Source organism: Myotis brandtii, unplaced genomic scaffold, assembly GCF_000412655.1.
Source record: "Myotis brandtii unplaced genomic scaffold, ASM41265v1 scaffold627, whole genome shotgun sequence".
NCBI classification, from domain to species: domain Eukaryota; kingdom Metazoa; phylum Chordata; class Mammalia; order Chiroptera; family Vespertilionidae; genus Myotis; species Myotis brandtii.
Genome location: NW_005370397.1, coordinates 731,713 through 750,562, shown reverse-complemented (window position 1 = coordinate 750,562; position 18,850 = coordinate 731,713). Strand labels below are relative to the sequence as shown.

Sequence of the window (18,850 nt, the reverse complement as noted above, 5' to 3'; positions counted from 1 at the left end):
AGGAGAGGAGGGGGCTCCAGCAGCCGGAGAAAACCCTGGGGCAGTCACAGGGCTGAGCCTGGAGCAAAGGGCTTTGCTCAGAGGATGAGCAGAGAATCATCATGGGGCCCTGGGGCCCACAGGACCTGCTGCAGCCACCTCCATCCACCTGGAGAATTCCGGGGGACCTGAGACAGTGCTGGGTGAGGGGCTGTGGAGCAGCAGGGGGAGGAGGGGAGGTTCTGGGAACAGCCTGGACCGGGGCCAGGGCAGACTTGCAGCCTTGCCGGTAATCCTTGGCCCTCTTCCACTCCCTCTCAATTTCAACCTGTGAGGAACTGTATTTAAAGGGCCAGAAGGTTGAGAACCACTGTCTAAGGCAGTGATGGCGAACCTATGACACGCTTGTCAGAGGTGACACGCGAACTCATTTTTTTGGTTGATTTTTCTTTGTTAAATGGCATTTAAATATATAAAATAAATATCAAAAATATAAGTCTTTGTTTTACTATGGTTGCAAATATCAAAAAATTTCTATGTGTGACACGGCACCAGAGTTAAGTTAGGGTTTTTCAAAATGCTGACACGCCGAGCTCAAAAGGTTCGCCATCACTGGCCTAGAAGGTGCCTCTAAAATGCTGGATAGTCAGGTCGGACTGGAGTCTGCTTTCCCACAAATGCCACCTCATCACATCAAGCTGAGCACCAAAGAGCCTGAGATGATAATAAACGAAAATTTATTTGAGAAAAATGAACTACGTTTATTTTTTTTGAAGCACCTAGAAGACTGGCAGTAAATGGTGGGGGTGGTTTCTATGTGCTTGTTGATTCCAAGTGGCTTGTCTGGTGAGGTCACACCCTCTCACCACAGGTGCCCCAGGGCCTTTTCTTTCTGTCACCGCCAGGCCCTTTCTGTCCTCTGCTGGGGTTTAAAAGGACAAACGGGGACTCTTAAGGCTCTGGGTTTGGAGGATGCCAAGAAAATGACACAGGCCATTATTTCCAGGCTCATAAAAGCCCGTTTCCCAAATTCCAGAGCCTCCACAAACAAGCAGCCAGGTGCTAAGAGAAGCATCGGGTTACAGTGATGCTCCGAGGTTTTGCATGAGCGACAAAGAGGTGACGGTCAGAAAGAGTGTCCTGCGGAATCTGTGCTGAAATCAACAAGGAAAAGGGTTCCTTTCGCTTTTTATCCATCAGGATGGCTTTTTTATTGTTTTTTTGTATACATTTTTTTATTGGTTAAGATATTACATATGTGTCATCAGAATGGTTTTTGTCGAGAATCCTGATACTTGCGGTAAGGACAACTCAGAAGTGTAGATGTTTCCAGCACAATCCCACTGCTGTTCCGCTTTCGTTTCCTGAAGCGTTTGACCCTGTGAGAAGCAGGGCTGATTCCTTCTTGCAACTTTCATTTGCTGAGCTGGTCCTCTACACCAGGCATGACTGACGTGTGTGTGCATGTGTGTGTGTGTGTGGGGGGGCAGTTACACACTGTTCTCATTCTCATGAAATCTACACCTTAGCAACCAGGTAGAAGCAAAGGAACATTCACGATTTCCATTTTAGAGGCAAGAAGACAAGAACCCCACCTTCAGTGACACGTTGGAGCATAAACAGCTGAGCCTCCAACTAGGTCTCTCCGTGCTTCGGTTCCACCTCCGTCCAGCCAAAGCACCACAGCTGTGCTCCCCACATCCTCCCTCCCGCTCTCAGCGAGGAGCCGATTTCTCCCTCAGTCGCCAGACGATGCAGGGACCGATTTGTGTTTTCATCAGCAACGTGACTCGTCAGCACCCCGACGCGCTAGCCGGTTCCACGTAATACAATCCATCTTTAGTTCCCATAATGTCTTCCACATGACTTTATCCCCAAATGCTTTACATACTTCACCAAGACAGCTCTCGAATTAAAATAATAAATCAACGCGGGACAGGACGCAGAGAGGTTTGTTCAAGGGAGGGAAAGGCAGGTTTTCCGTGAGACAGGAAAAAAGATGGGAGCCCACGGCCTCGGTGCTCGTCCTATAACTCAAGCTCCTTCCTCGGTTTTAACTCCTTCTTGGGTTTACTGTCCGGGCAGCACCACTTGTCCCATCTCTTGCAAAACCTCGAGAAAAGACAACGAGGTACTTACGCTTTGATAAGAATCTCAATTTCCCAGCGAAGCCTTTGCCCACGCTGTACTATGATGCTATCTCCCCAAAACGTCCTGAAGCTGAAAGGACAATTTAAATCCTGAGCCTGTAGTTTGAACCGAGTGAGGAAAGATGTGAACTTCTCCAAGAACTGGAGTGGAGAACAATCCAGAGACTTAGCTGCCCATGTCCCTTTTAGCCTGAGACTCATTCATTCATTCAGACACTCATTCATTCATTCAACAAATATTCTAAGACAATAATTATGACATGCAGAGACGGAATAGTTGTGATATTAAGCAGGGAGGGCAGAGAAGACCTTGCCAGTAAGTGGCATCTGAGCAAAGGTCTAAAAGGAGGCCTGACTCACACATTACCTGGGCGAGGGCAGAGGGAACAGAGAGAGCAAAGCCCAGGGGGTATGGATGGTTGGCACTTTTTGAGGGAAAGCAAGGAGGTCCGGGTACCCAGAGCAGAGTAAGCAGGAGGGAGAGAGGGAGAGGGTGGGGGAAGGGCAGACTGTGGAGAAAGCCTTGTAAGTCCCTGAAAACCCTTCAGCTTCCACTCTGAGTAACAGAGGAAGCAATATTTTAGTAACCAGAGACATGAGGCCAATGAAGAGAAGCGGGTCCAATGTCCTCCCTGCAGCTTCTGCGGTTGCTGCGCATCCACGGCCTCCCTTGGTCTCCTTCGCCATCCTCGTGCCGAGACCACATGACGACCCACCCACCACAGCCTTGAGTGTGGCGGCAGGAGAGCACAGGCGCTGGGAGCATCTGCTGATTCATTCCACGGGCATCTCTCAGGGGCTCTTTCAGGCACCGAGGCTTCAGCCAAGATCAGAGAGACCAACGGCCGGACCCTGTGCCTTACACTCGGTTCACGGCTCCAATGGCCGGGCTCAGGTACCTGCTCATCACCTGCTGGCCACTGACCGTGGTTCCCACATCTAAACAACGGGATAGTAAGAGGACCACCTGGGGGCGGGGGAGGACTCAAAGTTTAAATTTCCGTAAAGAACTGAGAGTAGTGCAGGAAACCCTCAACAAATGCAGGCCATGGCTGCTACATGAGCAAGTGCTGACGAAAGGAAATGAGCTCCGGAGGCGTGGCAGTAGGTGGTGGTGGAAGCGCAGCCTGGAAGCCACATTTTAAGAAAACCTGTAGATAGAACTGTGTCCTCTCCCCACCCACCCTCTCCTCCAGGACCCGGTCACCCTGTGCTCTGTCTGCGTGGACGCCATGCCGCCTCACTCTGGCTCTTCAGCCCCCATTCACACCCGGAGGCTATCAGCAAACGAGGGGAATGTTTCCCGCTTTCGCTTCTCTTTCACTTCCTGCTCTGGTTCATGTCCGAGGTCAGTGTCATGGCCGAATCCCAGCTCCCTGCTCTTGAGTCACCACCACGCCATGTGGTAGCAGCATTCCTAGGTGCTCCTCCCTTCCCCTCGCTGTCTCCCTGATTGTGTGAGAGTTTTTCTAGAGCATAAAGCTACAAAATGAGGCCTTTCAAGAGGTTTAGAGTTGCACGCAGAAGCCCCGCTGGGGAGGGTGGAGTTTCTCTCTGTGTGGGTCGCTACCGTTTCCCACCAGCTAAAAAATCCAAAACCAAAACCAGAGAGAGGGAGGGGAAAGAGAGAGAGAGAGAGAAAAGTAACAAGTAACAAAAGAGGAAGGTTAGAGGGGGAAAATAATGGCACAATAAGGGGCGCCTGGCTCTGTCTAGCTGAGGCTTTCAGGGCTGAGTGTCTTCTTCGCCCCATATAGGTGCCTCTGTCCTCAGAGGCGTGATGCTTGCCCTGCACCTGGCCACAGAGGCCCAGGTTGTCTTGAGGCCGGTTACAAGGTGCCAGGTGAACACGCTGCAAAGGCAGCTTGACAAGTCCTCTACTCAGGAGACCACGCTGAGAACTCGTGGATTTCCCACTGAGGGCCGATTCCCTCCTCCTGAAGAAGCCCCCTCTCCAATCAGCTCTAGGATTTAGATGGACTTTGCACAGAACTGTCGCCGTGCATTTAACCCTCCCCAGTCCTGGGACGGAGACATGGTGACCGCCATCCGGTAGAAGAAACTGAGGCTCAGAGAGGCTCAGTGACTTGCCAGACGTCAGCGTGGCCGTGGCAAGGTCTGGATCCCACCACAGGCCACCGCCTTTCCTTGGCTTTGCCCAATACCCTCTTCCCCACCCCCACCCACATCAGTCAAGAAGACATTCAAAGTGTCACCAAGAACGGAAACGCCTAACCCTGGGGACACAGGACAGCAATCACTGGGTCCCTCAGGCTCACTCTGCCTTCAAACATCCACACCAAGGCAGGAACTGGGTTCCAACCGAGGCAACGCTGTGCAAATGACTCCCAGATGCTGTGAGCTGACTGCCAACACCCCAACCAGCCATCCATCAGACAAAGGGCTTGTTTAATCAGAAAATGCCCCATTTCACACACCCGCTGCAGCAGGAGATGGGGAGGGGGCTGCAGACACTGGCCATTTTCTCTAGGACAGATCACCAGCCAGGATGGCATGGACGGGCCATGAATGCCGCTCTGTTACGGTCGGCACAGCCCCAAAGCGAATAGTCCTGGGGGCTGTGGGGTTCGGTTCTCTATGTGGAGAGTTTTAGAATTTATTTTTTGAACATAAAGGATAACAGTGCAGACACTGAATTAGGTCACTTTTCCTTCAGCACCACTGCTGCCTCTCATCAGCCATCAAGGATTTACCCCCTTTTATCCTATATAATAAAACCCTAAGATGCAAATCGACCCAATGGCAGAACCACCGGCGGAACAACCAGTTGCTATGATGTACACTGACCACCAGGGCACAGACGCTCAACGCAGGAGCTGCCTCCTGTGTTGAGCATCTGCCTCCCGAGAGGAAGGTGACTGGCAGTGGCAATGGGGGAGGGGGCAGGGCCAGCCCCACAGTTAGACATCCCCCAAGAGGTTCTGGATTGAGAGTGGGCACAGGTGGGGGTGTGGAATTTCATGCACCAGGCCTCTCTCATAATTTTTGTGAGAAAGTTAACTCTTTTTAGATATAACCATCAACAAAATATTAATAACATTAAAAACTGAACATTACTATACTGTGAGATATGAAAATATACTTATATTTATTTTTTAATCCTCGCCCAAGGATATGATTTTATTGATTTTAGAGAGAGAGAGAGGAAGGTAGAGAAGGGGGGGGGGGGAGAGAGAGAGAGAGAGACAGAGACAGAGACAGAGACAGAGAAACATCAATGAGAGAGAATCATGGATCAGCTGCCTCCTACACACTCCCTACTGGGGATCGAGCCCACAACCTGAGCATGTGCCCTGACCGGGAATCAAACCGTGATCTCCTGGTTCCCAGGACGACTCTCAACCACTGAGCTGGGCAAGGATCTACCGCTTAGTTCCGCAAACACCTGAAACTTTCTGGGGGCCCTTGTAATCCGATGGCACTAAATACACATGTGCCTCTCAATGTTTTCCTTTCATACTGTGACTGATGTGCGTTCCAGCGAAACTATATTCCTATACTAACTATGATTCCTAAACGTTCGCTTCACCAATGCACATGAGAAAGAGTCCCTTGTTTTCTGAGAAGTCCATGGAGTCTTTTCCAAGAAAAGTAAAGGTGTGACCTGCCAGAAATAAACAAGCAGGAGGCCCAGAGGGTGGGGGTTGGCCTCCCGCTCAGGCCTTCAAAGATCACACCGGCCGCTGCCTGGCCACCAGAGAAGGGGCAGGGACAGTTGGTGTAACGGGACCCCAGGCTGTACCTTTGCACAACTGAGAAAAAGATGCCCATCTGGGTGGATGGAGCCCAGCAGGGGGCACTGGGCCCAGCCAGCAGAGCGGCAGCCACATGGAAGCCCCCCTTGTCGACCCGCTCCTTCAACTGTTGCTCTTGTCCCCTGATTCTACACGTCGGCCCCAACCACGAGGTCCCATAGGAGCTCAGGGAAAGCCCCTCTTCTGGGGAAGCCTGGACTAGGGTGGGAGCTGGGCGGGGGGTGGGTGCGTGATGAGGCAAAGGGAACAAAAGACACCAGTCAGAGTGGGATGCTGGCGAGAGGGAAGGGGCAGGGTAGATACAGGGTAGGTGCAAGGTGCTTCAATAACAACAAAACCAGAAGCAGGAAGAACATAACGATACAGAGAAGCTCCACAAAGTGAGCTCCTGAAAGCGCTGACATTGCTTTGTTTTGCTTTGTTTGTTTTGTTGTATTTTGTTTTGTTTGTTTTGTTTTGTAGAGGCATCATTTTATCATAACGGACACGGTGCTAGAAAGTGACTTCCATTCGGTAAGACAAGGCGGAAACACTGCCTCTCTCCACAGTGACTGGCAGGTAAGTCAGGTCTCGTGCACCCGCCCCATTTCCCACCTCGGAGGTCGCCCGAGACCAGCTGTGGTGGGCACGGCATGGCTTTCCTCTGGTCATAATCGTCGGTGTCTTTATAACGGGAAGACGTGAGCTTCCCTGGAGGGAACTGTACCTGATGGAAGAACCAGAGGACCAAGAGCAGTTTCACGCCCCTCCTCATCCTTCCTGGGCTTAATACACTCCTAGCACAGAACCAGGCACTCCTGCTGTGTGCGAACTTGCCAGGGACTCACAAAAGCCTTCGCTGTACAGATTCTATAAGAAAAGCATTTGCCGTAACCAGTGTACCAGGCCCCACGGAGCTGGCTGTCGGCAGGAATGTGGAAATGGCTTGTAGGCAGGACCTCCCCTGTAGACACCGCAGCCCCTGGGCACACAGCACTGAGACAGGTCCCACCAGGGGTGAGGCGTGGAGCGACCTCGACCTAAGCAAGGGCCTCAGAGGCCAGGGTCCACCCTCTGGGCTCAGCTGAGCTCCTGACCCCAGGAACCTGAGCGGGTCCCGGTATTATTGCCTCCACAACCTCTGGTCTCAGTGGGTCACCAATCAAGTCAGTCATGGCGCCAGCCATGTGCTCCAGGGGCTCGGAGATGGCCTCAGGTAACACAGGAGCCATCAAAAACCAAAGATAGAAGGAATCACAGGAGAGAGAGAGATGGACAGAAATATAGTAACATCCCTAAGAAAACAGTGAGTTTGGGACAAAGTCAAGGAGCTGAAGGAGTTGGGGGAAGGAAATGAGGGACAGCTTGGCAAGTGGGAAGGAGAAAACAGCAAATGGGTCCCACGGAGTGAATTTCAGAGCAACCGGTCAGTGAGGTGAACAGGAAATTCACCCAGAAATTCCAAACCCACGGACGGAGGTATTTTTCATCAACATTAAAAAAACTGTGTAAAAGATACAATCTTGAAGAAGGAAGCACAAAATAACCCTGTTCCTGAAGAACAGAAAGGAAGAGAGAAAGAGGTAGACGCTCTAATTAATGTGACGGACCACATAATGAGCAACGGGACAAAGAGGTGAGGATTTGAAGGCACTGAGTCATCTGAATGAACCAAAACCTAGGGAAACCGGTTTTAAAGGCATTTATTTACACTAAGGATATAGGGAACTTAAAAAAAAAAAAACATTGATAATCAAAAATGCCCTTAAATAATTTTGCTTGAAAATCTGACTTGAATTTGATAAAAAGTAATGGTCTTACAAAGGTTGTGACCTAAACATAGGGCACTGAGTCATCTGAATGAACCAAAACCTAGGGAAACCGGTTTTAAAGGCATTTATTTACACTAAGAATATAGGGAACTTAAAAACAAAACAAAACATCATTGATAATCAAAAATGCCCTTATATAAATTTTGCTTGAAAATCTGACTTGAATTTGATAAAAGGTAATGGTCTTACAAAGGTTGTGACCTAAACGTAACGGCTGGAAGCAAACACTATCCCACTAGGCCAGCCTTGGGCAAACTACAGCCTCGGGCCAGATCCAGTTTAAGAACCCATTGTAGCCCTCGAGTCAAAAAGTTTGCCCACCCCTGCACTAGGCAGTGGCGTCTGCAGACTGGACCGAACCCACACGTGCTCACTAGCGCCACAGCCGGGCAGGATTCTACACGTCTCCACGCGGAACTCGTCTCTTTGAAGTGCCTGTGATAGTTGGCAGTTCTCACCATTTTCAAACCCTGTCGATGAAAATCCTCCAGAGGTTCATTGGCTCCATGAATGAAAACAACAACAACGCGGTTTTAAATGGTTATTTGGGAAAGAACATCAATGCGAAGAGATGAGATCATCTGAAAGAGGCGTCTGGCCTTGTGGACCAGGGTTCAAGGCAATGCTGTGCACAACCCAGGATTTGTTCACGGCTCTTCAAATAAAAATAAAGTCCCCACTGCCTTGGCCTACAACTTCGTATCTTTAAGGCTGAGTACATAATGAAATCTTTATCCAAAATTAACCGTCAACAAATGGGAAAATTGCATCACACCTACTTCATGCACCACTTCATAGTAACATGGGAATCATGCAAAGGACATTCGTTTGAAGAGTTCAAAGCCAACACGATCATTAACCAACTTGATGACCAATTGTGTCAACATCCTTGTTGGATTACCATTAACGTTTTTAGTGTTACTTTTACTATGCCAGTGTTACGATATTTCCCCTCAAAATAACGTGTTTTTCCAGCAACTGGGCACAGTAATCCTGAAGCACAGGTAGTTTACCAAGATGCTGAGATTTAAATTCATAAAGAAATTCGGGGGGGGGGGGAAATTCTGGGGAGAGAAGCAGGAGACAAGCGCTTTGGGCTTCACTGCTTTCTAAAGCAGTGCTTCTCAGATTGTGGTGAAGAATTTCTAATTATATTCAAAATGTAAGTTTAAAAAAATATTTTTTATCAATTTTTTTTTTTAGAGAGTGAGGAAGGGAGAGGGGATGAGAGAGAGAGAGAGAAAAACATAAATGTGAGAGGGAACATCTATAGGCTGCCTCCTGCACACCCCCTACTGGAGATGGAGCCGGCAACTGGGCATGTGCCCTTGACCCGGAATTGAACCAGTAACTTTTCGGAGCCCAGGAGGAAGCCCAACCCACCGAGTCACATGGGTCAGAGCTCAACCCCACTTTTCAGCTCTTGGGTTCCACAGACATAAAGTCACTCTGTCACCTGCTCCCGAAGTTACTAAATGCCTCCTCTCCACTTCTGCCCCTCATCACAGACCAGTCACCGTCGGCCCGGCCGCCATCCACAGACCACAGACCACACCCGGGTGGCCCTGGCCAAAAGCATCATTCCTCTTTCAGGACTGGAATTCTTATTTTATAGACGTTAAATCTCTGAAATGCAACAGGGTCCACCCCGACCTCTACCCATCACTCTGAAAAGCAAATTGGGGGCACTGCGCTTCCACTGCCCGGTAGCAGAAGGCACTGGACAGTGGTGAGCACGGGCTTGAGGCGTAGGCGCTGACCCTGCCCCCACACCCTGTGCGGAAGGACCCCCTGTTCTTCAGCATCAGCCCACAGCCGCTGAAGGGCTCTGGTTTGGCTCCAGCGACGGATCCAGATTCACCCGCATCCAAAGCTGCTGCACACAGCGCTGCTTCAGCCGGGACAGAAAGCCCTGGACGCCCTCAGGCTGCCGTCATATCCCGTGGACCTGGGGGGTCCAAGGAGGCATCTCTGGTTCTGTCTCTTGACCGTGAGCAAGACACTCCATCTTCTGCTTAGGCCCCATCAGGGACGGGGCGGGGGGGTTAGAATGCTGCCTCACTCCTTGGGAGTGACATAGCCCAGAGGGATTGACAAGAACAGCAGGGCAGGGGGTGAGGGGGAATGAATGTGCGTGTGTGTGTGTGTGTGTGTGTGTGTGTGTGTGTGTGTGTGTCTGTGTGTGTGTGTGTTATACAGGGCAGGGCAAATGTAGGTTTACAGTTGTTCATAAGTAAAATAATACAACGATCTATAATAATAAAAGCGTAATATGCTAATTAGTCCAGATGGCCGAACAGCGGAGTGACCTTCCGGACAAAACAGGGCTGCGAGGGCCGAGCCCCTTGCATGAATTTCGTGCATCAGGGCTCTAGTTAATAAATAATAATTCAAGAATAAACTCCGTGTTTCCCATACTCACTACTGTAACCCTACTTGTGCTCCACTCTCTACATGTATGTACCTACATGAAGAATTATTCTTTCTCATACAGTACTTCCCCCCACCCCTGCAACTATACACTGTAAACCCTTGACAATCCATGGGCTTTTAACGCCTTGTGCCATGAAAGCCCGAGTGCTATCAGCATCTCCCTCGATGAAATGACGATCCAGGCCGCCCTGGGGATGTGTCCAGCTCTGCGCACACTTACACCACAGCCATGGCTTCTGAGACCACGAGTCCCATCTCAGTTCACCGCTAACTCCCTGCAGGGCCTCCCAGCCGCCTGGGTTCGTGCAGTGTCCCCACTCGCCCCTAGCTGTACAAGCAAGTCTTGGGACTGGCCTGCCAGCCATCTGCCCTTCCGTCCGCTGATGCTCGCTTGCCTGTTTGCAAGTCCTCCCGGGTGACCCTGAAAGCTGGCCCCCAGCACGCATTTGTCCAGCCCTCGGATGTTCCCAGGGATCTCAGTCCGACAGCCATGCCCTGGCACTGAAGATGCTGCGGGTTGTCCGGCGGCAGGAAGTACCTGTTCTCCCTAAACACTCCCATCGGGAGCCTCAACCCCTTGCTTCTCCTGCTTCAAATCCTCCTCCAGGGTTTGTCAGTCAACACATTGGGGAAAAAAGCTGTGGGTGAACTCTGACCTGAAGGCTCTTCCCATTCAAAGAACTTCAGGTGAGGAGGGGCGCTGGAGATCACCCCCCAGCTGAGCACGGCCTGTTCTCTCCCGCAGCGAGGCCAGGTCGCCCTCCAATGCAAGCTTGACCTCCCCCAGGGACGGGGACCTCGCTCTCTCCTGGGCAGTTTGCCTGGTGAGTGAGTTCGCCTGCCTGCTGACCTGGGAGCTATCTCCCTGCCATCACTAGGTGTTATTCAGCCTTTGCCCACACGGTTGGGTGATCTACAGAACCAACCACATCTCTCTGACGTGCTGGCCCCAGGGCAGCTGAGGACCCTTCTCTGGACTGAGCCTACAGGAGGCGGCTTCCAGGTTCCTCAATACTCCAGTCACCTCCCCTCTGGACGGCTCCGATGGTCTGCCCAGGTCCCGGGGTCCTCTGTGCTGTGGCGTTTCCTCATACTCCGTTCCATCTCTCTATTCCCTCCCTGAATGGCACGGACATGGCCTCCCAGCGAGCCTGTCCAAAGGTCCCCAAAACACAGGAATCCATGTCCACACAGAGCCAGCACGATGGCCCCCGTGGATGGTGGCTGCACATACATGTTTCCTGTTACTCCCCATGCATTCAAGTTGGCCCGATTGCTCATAGGACAATAAACATGGCACCACGGTATAATCAGGACCTCAAAGCCAGTGTTCCACAAGCCCTGACCTGCATCTTAACCCCAGGTATCAGCCCTCCAACCCTCCTCTCGCAACCTGAGCCCCTTCCTCACGTCTGTGCTTTCGATGTTACCATTCATGAAGGTAACGGGAAAAGCCATCCAACATTCCCCTACTGACATACTAGCTATGTCCATTCTGAATTAACATCTGCATAGTCCTTTGTACCACACTCATCGCAATCTTCAGAGCAGCCCTAGGAGTGGGTGTCCTCCTCGCTTTACACACGAGGAAACTGAGGCAGACCTGAAACTGGAACCCAAGGGTCATCTGATTTCCTATTTATTTCAATGTCGGGAGCTTAGCAATCTGAGGCAGGACAAGTTTTCTAAGGTTAAGTTCCAAGAACCAAATAAAGAATGAGCTGCAGAGGGGAAAAAATAGCAGAGGCATCGGTTTCTGTCTCGGGCTTTGCTGCGAATGAACCCCCAGGTTCAGGGGGCGGGTCCCCAGTTTCCTCATTCATAAGATCGGGGGACTGAGGTCAGACTCCCAGCTGTCCCCCGTCTGTGGCCCTGTCTCCACCAAGTTGCTAAATTAGGCAGAGAACATGGCTGAAATGCCTTTCTCTTTTGTTCCTCGTGTTTTCAGTTTCTAAGATTAGCTGGGCGGTATTTGGTGACTACCAGCGGGTCCCTCAAGCAGGAAGAAAACTGCCATCTCTACAATGTTCATGCTTAAGCAGCTCCCTCTGTGATAAGATAAATCTGGACACGCCGACCACAGGGCTGCACCCACGAAGGCCCTCACCCCACGCAATAGCACCCTTACAGCCACGTGTTCTCAGAACCGCGGTTCTCAGCACCCAGGGGACGTGTGTGATGGGGAAGGTGCCATAGTGATGCAGTGAGCGGAGGCCAGGAGCTGCTACTCACCCTCTTATGCACAGGACGGTCCCCACAACCCAGAAGGACCTGGCCCAAGATGCCCACAGTGCTGAGGTGGAGAGTCCTTTCCTAAAGGGTGAGGTCAGAGAATGGCCCCAAACTCTCCCTAGTGTTTTATTTTCAACTAGAGGCCCGGTGCACGGATTTGTGCACTGGTGGGGTCCCTCAGCCTGGCCTGCGCCCTCTTGCAATCCAGGACCCCTTGGGGGATGTCAAACTGCCAGTTTCAGCCTTGGGATGTAGCAGTGCGGGAAGTGGCAGGCGGCCAGGGAGGAGCCCGAGCTGGGGCCAGGCACCGCTTCCCTGCATCCCGGCCCCTCTGCGCCTGCTGCCACCACCGCTCGGTAGCACTGCCATGGAGGTGCGAGAGGCTCGTGCCACGGCAGCTGCGCTCACCAGCCGTGAGCCCAGCTTCTGGTTGAGCAGCACTCCTGCTGTGGGAGTGCACTGACCACCAGGGGGCAGCTCCTGCGTTGAGTGTCTGCCCCCTGGGGGTCAGTGCGTATCATAGCAACCGGTCAACCGGTTGTTTGATCATTCGGTCGCTTAGGCTTTTATATATATAGATATTTTTTATAGATTTTTAGAGAGAGAGGAAGAGAGAAAGAGAGCAAGTGAAACATTGATGTGAGAGTAAAACATCAGATTATCTGATTGGCTGCCTCATGCACGCCCCCTCCAGAAGATCAAGCCCACAACCCCAGTTGTGCCCTGACTGGGAATCAAACAGCGACCTTTCAGTGCACGGGACACCCAACCTACTGAGCCGCACCAGCCAGGACACTTCCTAGTGTTTTATCGGCATTGGCCCACGTGAGAGGCTAACCAGACGGCCGATCTGAGAGAACCGAGGCTCTGTAAACCTCTCTTACCTTGCAAAGAAGGACGCGGCCACGGAGGTGCCCGTGGAGGTCTCAGTGGCCACACAGGAGCCCTGCGAGGCCGGGGCGCCGGAGGCGGACGGCTTGTCTGCATTGTAGCGATTCAGCACCGCTTCGGACAGGCCCTCCCGGCCCGTCTCTGTCATCAGCTGGGAGATCTGAGGAGGAAACGGACACAGAGCTCATTACTGGGGCTCTCCACGTGCCCTGACCGCCACTGACAGCGTCGGGGGGTGGGGGGGAGGAGCACATCCCCCCGTTACACAGCATACACGGTGCTCGGGGCTCCTCCAAGGCCATTTCTCAGCATTTTAGCCAGGATGCCTCCTCACTTGCGTTCAAAATAATGGAATAAAATCACCCGCTGACACTGTAAGTTTCCATTATGTCCGTCTCCCCTGCATTTGGAGGGGAGAGCATGAACCATTATCCGCACTGTTTGCAGCCCAAGACCAGGCCGGTGCCATGGACCAGTGCCGGCTAGTGTCTTACCAGGAGTGGCCCCAAACGCTCTCCAACAGACGAGGGGGGCAAAGGCATCATTCTGTTAAGGGAGACGTGAGCCTGCTAATGCTGGGCATAAGGAATTAAAGCATCATTTGTTGTTTGCTGTAGGCAGTCGACACGCAGATGACTTCAAAAAGCTCATAAAAATAGACAGAGTCGCCATGAATTTCAGGGGGGTTCACGGGGAGGGTGAGATCATTTCATTTTCCTCCTGGATCATTAAGATAAATGGCTCCCGTTTTATTTGCAATCACTGCCTTCATAACAGAAGTTCTAGCCGCTGGGGCTGGGTCCGTGTTGCCTAGATCCACATCATATGCTATGAAGAGCTGTACTTCTGGGCACAATGAGACACTTGTGTAGAAATCTACTCCAGGAAGGTGCTAATCCCGTGACAAATGGAATAATAATGCAGGCAAGTCTGGTGTGCTATTTTGAAAACCTGTGACATCAAAACTTTGGTCTATTTGTAAAAACCAAAAATTGTTTTAAAAAGGGGAAACTTTAGTTCAAAAAAAAAGTGTCTCCAGACAGCCCTGGCCGGTTGCTCAGTGGTTAGAGCATCGGCCTGTGGACCAAAGAGTTGGGGGATAGATTTGCGGTCAAGGGCATGTACCTCGGTTGCAGGTTCCCCAGCTCTGGGGAGGTAACCAATTAATGTGTCTTTCTCACATCAATGTTGCTCTCTCTCTCTCTCTCCGCCTCCTCCCTCCCTTCCACTCTCTAGAAATCAATGGAAAAAAATATCCTGGGGTGAGGATTAAAAAAAAAAAAGAGCCCGCAGCCAGCTCCAAGTTCTTAAAGCTGAGTGGACAGTGCTTCTAATTGCCTAGAAAATGCAAGTGCAATAAAGCGAGGACAGGGGGCAGTTTCCACTTTGTGACCGAGCAGACGGGGAGAGTCCCATTTGCTACCCTTTGGAACACAAACGCATTTGCACTTTTCATTACTGGCCGAACAGCCATTACTCTGAGCCCCGCTGACCTGACACTTGGCTTAAATTCATGCGCTTACTCGGAAAGCCTCGGCATTGTGCAGCTGAAATTCTGCCCACACACACTTTCTCCTCCTCATTCACTCAACGCGCTGTAAGGAAACCGGACCCACATGAGAGAGCGAGTGGAGGCAGCAGAGGCCGCGGTGCCTGGAGCACGTCCCGGTCCCGGGCTCAGCAAGGCGCTGCCCAGGGCAGGGACCGGCCACCTCTCCCTGGGCGGCCTGGGCTGCCTCCACGCTGGCTGGTTCCCAGCGTGATGGCTGTGGGCTCCCCTCCACCGGCTGCCCCTCTCCCGCAGGGACCCCCGAAACAACCGGGGGACTGAAGATAAGGCCATCACGCTGTCATCACCACAAAACAGCCCAGTGTCCATGGGGGGCAGCTTGAGGCCCGCCTTGGGCGTGGGGGCCGGAGGAGGAAGAGGAGCTGAACCTGGGTCACCTCCCACCTGCTTCTGGAGGAAACAGACCCGGGCCACCAGCTGCAGCCCCCGCTCGGTCCGACAACACGTGTGTGTGAGACACTGCCACACGCCTCGGCCTCACCGTGACTCAGTCTCCCCGCCTCAGGGCCGGCTCTCTGAGTGACGTGAGAGACACCACAGTCCTTAAAAGATCTGAGGCGTGTTGCCTCCATGTCACTCCCACCCCAGGCTCTGTCGCTGTCCCCACCTGTGGTCACACCCCTCCCAGGAGCAGCATTCTCCTGGCTGCGCATTTCGTGTCGTGGCCGCGGCCTCTCAGACCAGTGGCCCAAGCGCACAGCCTTCAAAAGCGTCGCAGGGGGCTGGCTGCGGCTGCCAGCTCCGGCCCAGGCCCTGCTGTGTGTAAGTCGCCCCGAAAGCATGGGCTGCTCCGAGGCTGGGGAGACCAGCCCCCAAGCTCCCTGGCCCTGCCCAGCCGCTCAGCGGCCCCACCTCCTGCTCCCAGGCCACGTGGGGGCCCGCACGGGGCTGGTGGATGGGCTGGGTGGGCCCCACAGAGCCCTCAGGTGTCGCCTGTGGAAGCTGGGTTCTAAGATTTAACCCTCTCCCCCTGAGGCAGCTGATGGGCAGGAAGATGGGGCCATTTACCCAGGGACAGGGAGTGGGGGAGCCAGGGCTGGACCCGGTTTATTTAACTCTGAGACTATCTCCACTCTGCACTCCACCCTAAGTCCAGTTCCCCTCCTTACCCTCCCCCAGGACCACTTCCTGTCCCAGGGCTGCTCTCGGCCCCTCCCACATCCACGGGAGCTGGAGCGCCTGCTGCAGCACAGAGACCACAGCAGGAGCCCCATGTACAGAGGACGAGGCTTGGCCTCTGCTCCTCAGGCCGCTCTGGATCAGTGTCCTCTCTCACGACAACGTGACAGATACACGACGGTCCCTGAGGAGATTCAGGTGTGAAAACCTCCAGCTAACACACTGGGAAACTGAGGCTCCAGTGGGGATCTGTTCCTCTGATGGTGTGTGTGCCCTGTCCCTCTAGGAGCCGGCTGAACCCTGCGGGCGGGTCCTACTCACAGACTAGGGGGAGGGGGACTAGATGTCTCAGCGCAGGGTTCTCTGGGTTTAGTTCTGATTAAAACCTGCCTTTAGCTCTCCACTCGGCTTCTCAAAACCAGTTCACTGAAGCAATGGTATCTGTTACTTTCAAAACACCACGGAGAGCGTGCACATGTATGTTCACGCATGCGTGCTTATGTGTGTTTGCACATGTGTTTGTACATGTGTGTGCATGTGTTTGTGCCGCGTGCTTTGAGTGTGTGTGCATTTGTGCATGTATGTTTTCACATGTGTGCACGTGTTTGCACGTGTGCATGTGCGTTTGCATGTGTGTGTGCTTGTGCATGTGTGTTTGTGCACATGTGTGCTTGTCCATGTGGGCCCTCAGCATGCATGAGAACCCCAGCTATCGCTCATGTGCACGGAGGCTGCTCTTCACAGACCTCACAGACAAAGCCAGCTCCACGTCTTCAACCACATACACATTTGGTGACAGATACACGACGGTCCCTGAGGAGATTCAGGTGTGAAAACCTCCAGCTAACACACTGGGAAACTGCGGCTCCAGTGGGGATCTGTTCCTCTGATGGTGTGTGTGCCCTGTCCCTCTAGGAGCCGGCTGAACCCTGCGGGCGGGTCCTACTCACAGACTAGGGGGAGGGGGACTAGATGTCTCAGCGCAGGGTTCTCTGGGTTTAGTTCTGATTAAAACCTGCCTTTAGCTCTCCACTCGGCTCCTCAGAACCAGTTCACTGAAGTAATGGTATCTGTTACTTTCAAAACACCATGGAGAGTGTGCACATGTGTGTGCTTATGTGTGTGTTTGCACATGTGCTTGTACATGTGTGTTTGTGCACGTGTGCTTTGAGCATGTGTGCATTTGTTCGTGTATGTTTTCACATGTGTGCTTTGAGCTTGTGTGTGCATGTGTTTGCACATGTGTGCTTGTGCATTTGCATGTGTGTGTGCTTGTGCATGTGTGTTTGGGCACGTGTGTGCTTGTCCATGTGGGCCCTCAGCATGCATGAGAACCCCAGCTATCGCTCATGTGCACGGAGGCTGCTCTTCACAGACCTCACAGACAAAGCCAGCTCCACGTCTTCAACCACATACACATTTGCTCTCATCGTTCAGTATGAGGAGCTGTAAATTCATCCCCAAAGAAATAGAAAAATCTTCCGTTTGGCGATGCGCTTGCCCACAGAGTCAAGACAAAAGATGTCTGGCTCTTACAAGCCAGGTCGCTTCCACATCTCGAATGGCAGTCTGTGAGCCATTGGCCTCTAACCCCCTGCTGCCAGCGGCTCTGAGCTGCCAGCGTCTCCGGGTGGGGTCCGTCTCAAATGGCATTCCTGACCAGAAAGCCGCCTCCTCCAGCTCTGCTGAGGTGGCCGGGACCGGCAGCATCCATTTCCTGCGCAGAGGCACCCACGGGCGGCAGGTGCATCCTTCTCCGTTTCCAACCACATTTAATCACGTGCTGACCCCGAATCCCAGGAGCTAACATGTAACAGCATTTTCTCTCAGGCAGTCACCATCTCACTGTTTGGGGACATCTCTTTTATTGTACTGATCACTGACACTATTACTTAATGTTCTCATGGTTGTGCAAACAGTGGGTGCTCAATAGATATTTCCACGCACAAACCAACTTATAATTCTCTCAGGAAAGGTAACCCTTGGTACAGTCATGGGATGCAGCTACAATGTTGGCTGTCGAGCACTTAGGACACCAGGATACACTCTCAAACAGCCCATGTGAAATATAAACCAGGGAAGCATATCTGCCAACAAAAAAGATAAAAAATGTATTCCCAAACCAAAGATCAAACCAAGTGCACTGCTCACGCCAACGCCCCACGTCAGCCACGGGGATGCTGATGTGCACAGAAAGTCATCCGCTCCGTGCAGCATCCAGGCCACGTTTTAAAACTATGCGTCCCTTTCTTTTTTAAAAAAATTTATCTTTATTGTTGAAAGTATTACAGATGCCCCCTTTCCTTTCCCCATTGACCCCTTCTAGCCTGCCCCTGCTCCACGCCTTCATCACCCTATTGTCTGTGTCTATGGGCTATGCCTATCCTATATAATAAAAGGCTAATATGCAAATTGTCCCCTTGGGAGTTCGACCGACCGGGAGTTCGACCGCCTGCTATGATGTGCGCTGACCACCAGGGGCGTTCAGAACAAAAGAAGGCCCCAGCCAGCAGATGAGAGTGGTGGAAGGAAGGCCCTGGCCGGCAGCTGGAAGGCCCCGATCAGCCCTGATCACCAGCCAGGCCTGGGGACTCTACCCGTGCACGAATTTCGTGCACCAGGCCTCTAGTATGCATATAAGTTCACCCATTAATCTCTCTCCACCCGCCCTCTCCTGCTTTCCCTGAGATTCCACAGTCTGTTCTATGCTGCTATGTCTCTGGATCTATTTTTCTCATCCGTTTATTTTGTTCTTTATCTTCCACATATGAGAGAGACCACGTGACACTTGTCTTTCTCTGACTGGCTTGTTTCACTTAGCGTACTACTCTCCAGGTCCCTCCATGCTGTCTCAAAGGGTAAGAGATCCTTCTTTTTTGCTGCTGCATA

The 18,850-nt window shown here is 52.2% G+C and overlaps 1 protein-coding gene across 1 annotated transcript in view; it reads right to left on the bottom strand.

Annotated features, from left to right (window-relative positions):
- KIF26B (kinesin family member 26B) overlaps window positions 1-18,850 on the bottom strand; it is a 236,260-nt gene that overhangs the window by 185,183 nt on the left and 32,227 nt on the right. Inside the window, exon 2 of the mRNA XM_014528243.1 lies at window positions 13,266-13,432. Coding sequence (XP_014383729.1) covers window positions 13,266-13,432 — 167 coding nt within the window. The remainder of the gene's footprint in view (window positions 1-13,265; window positions 13,433-18,850) is intronic.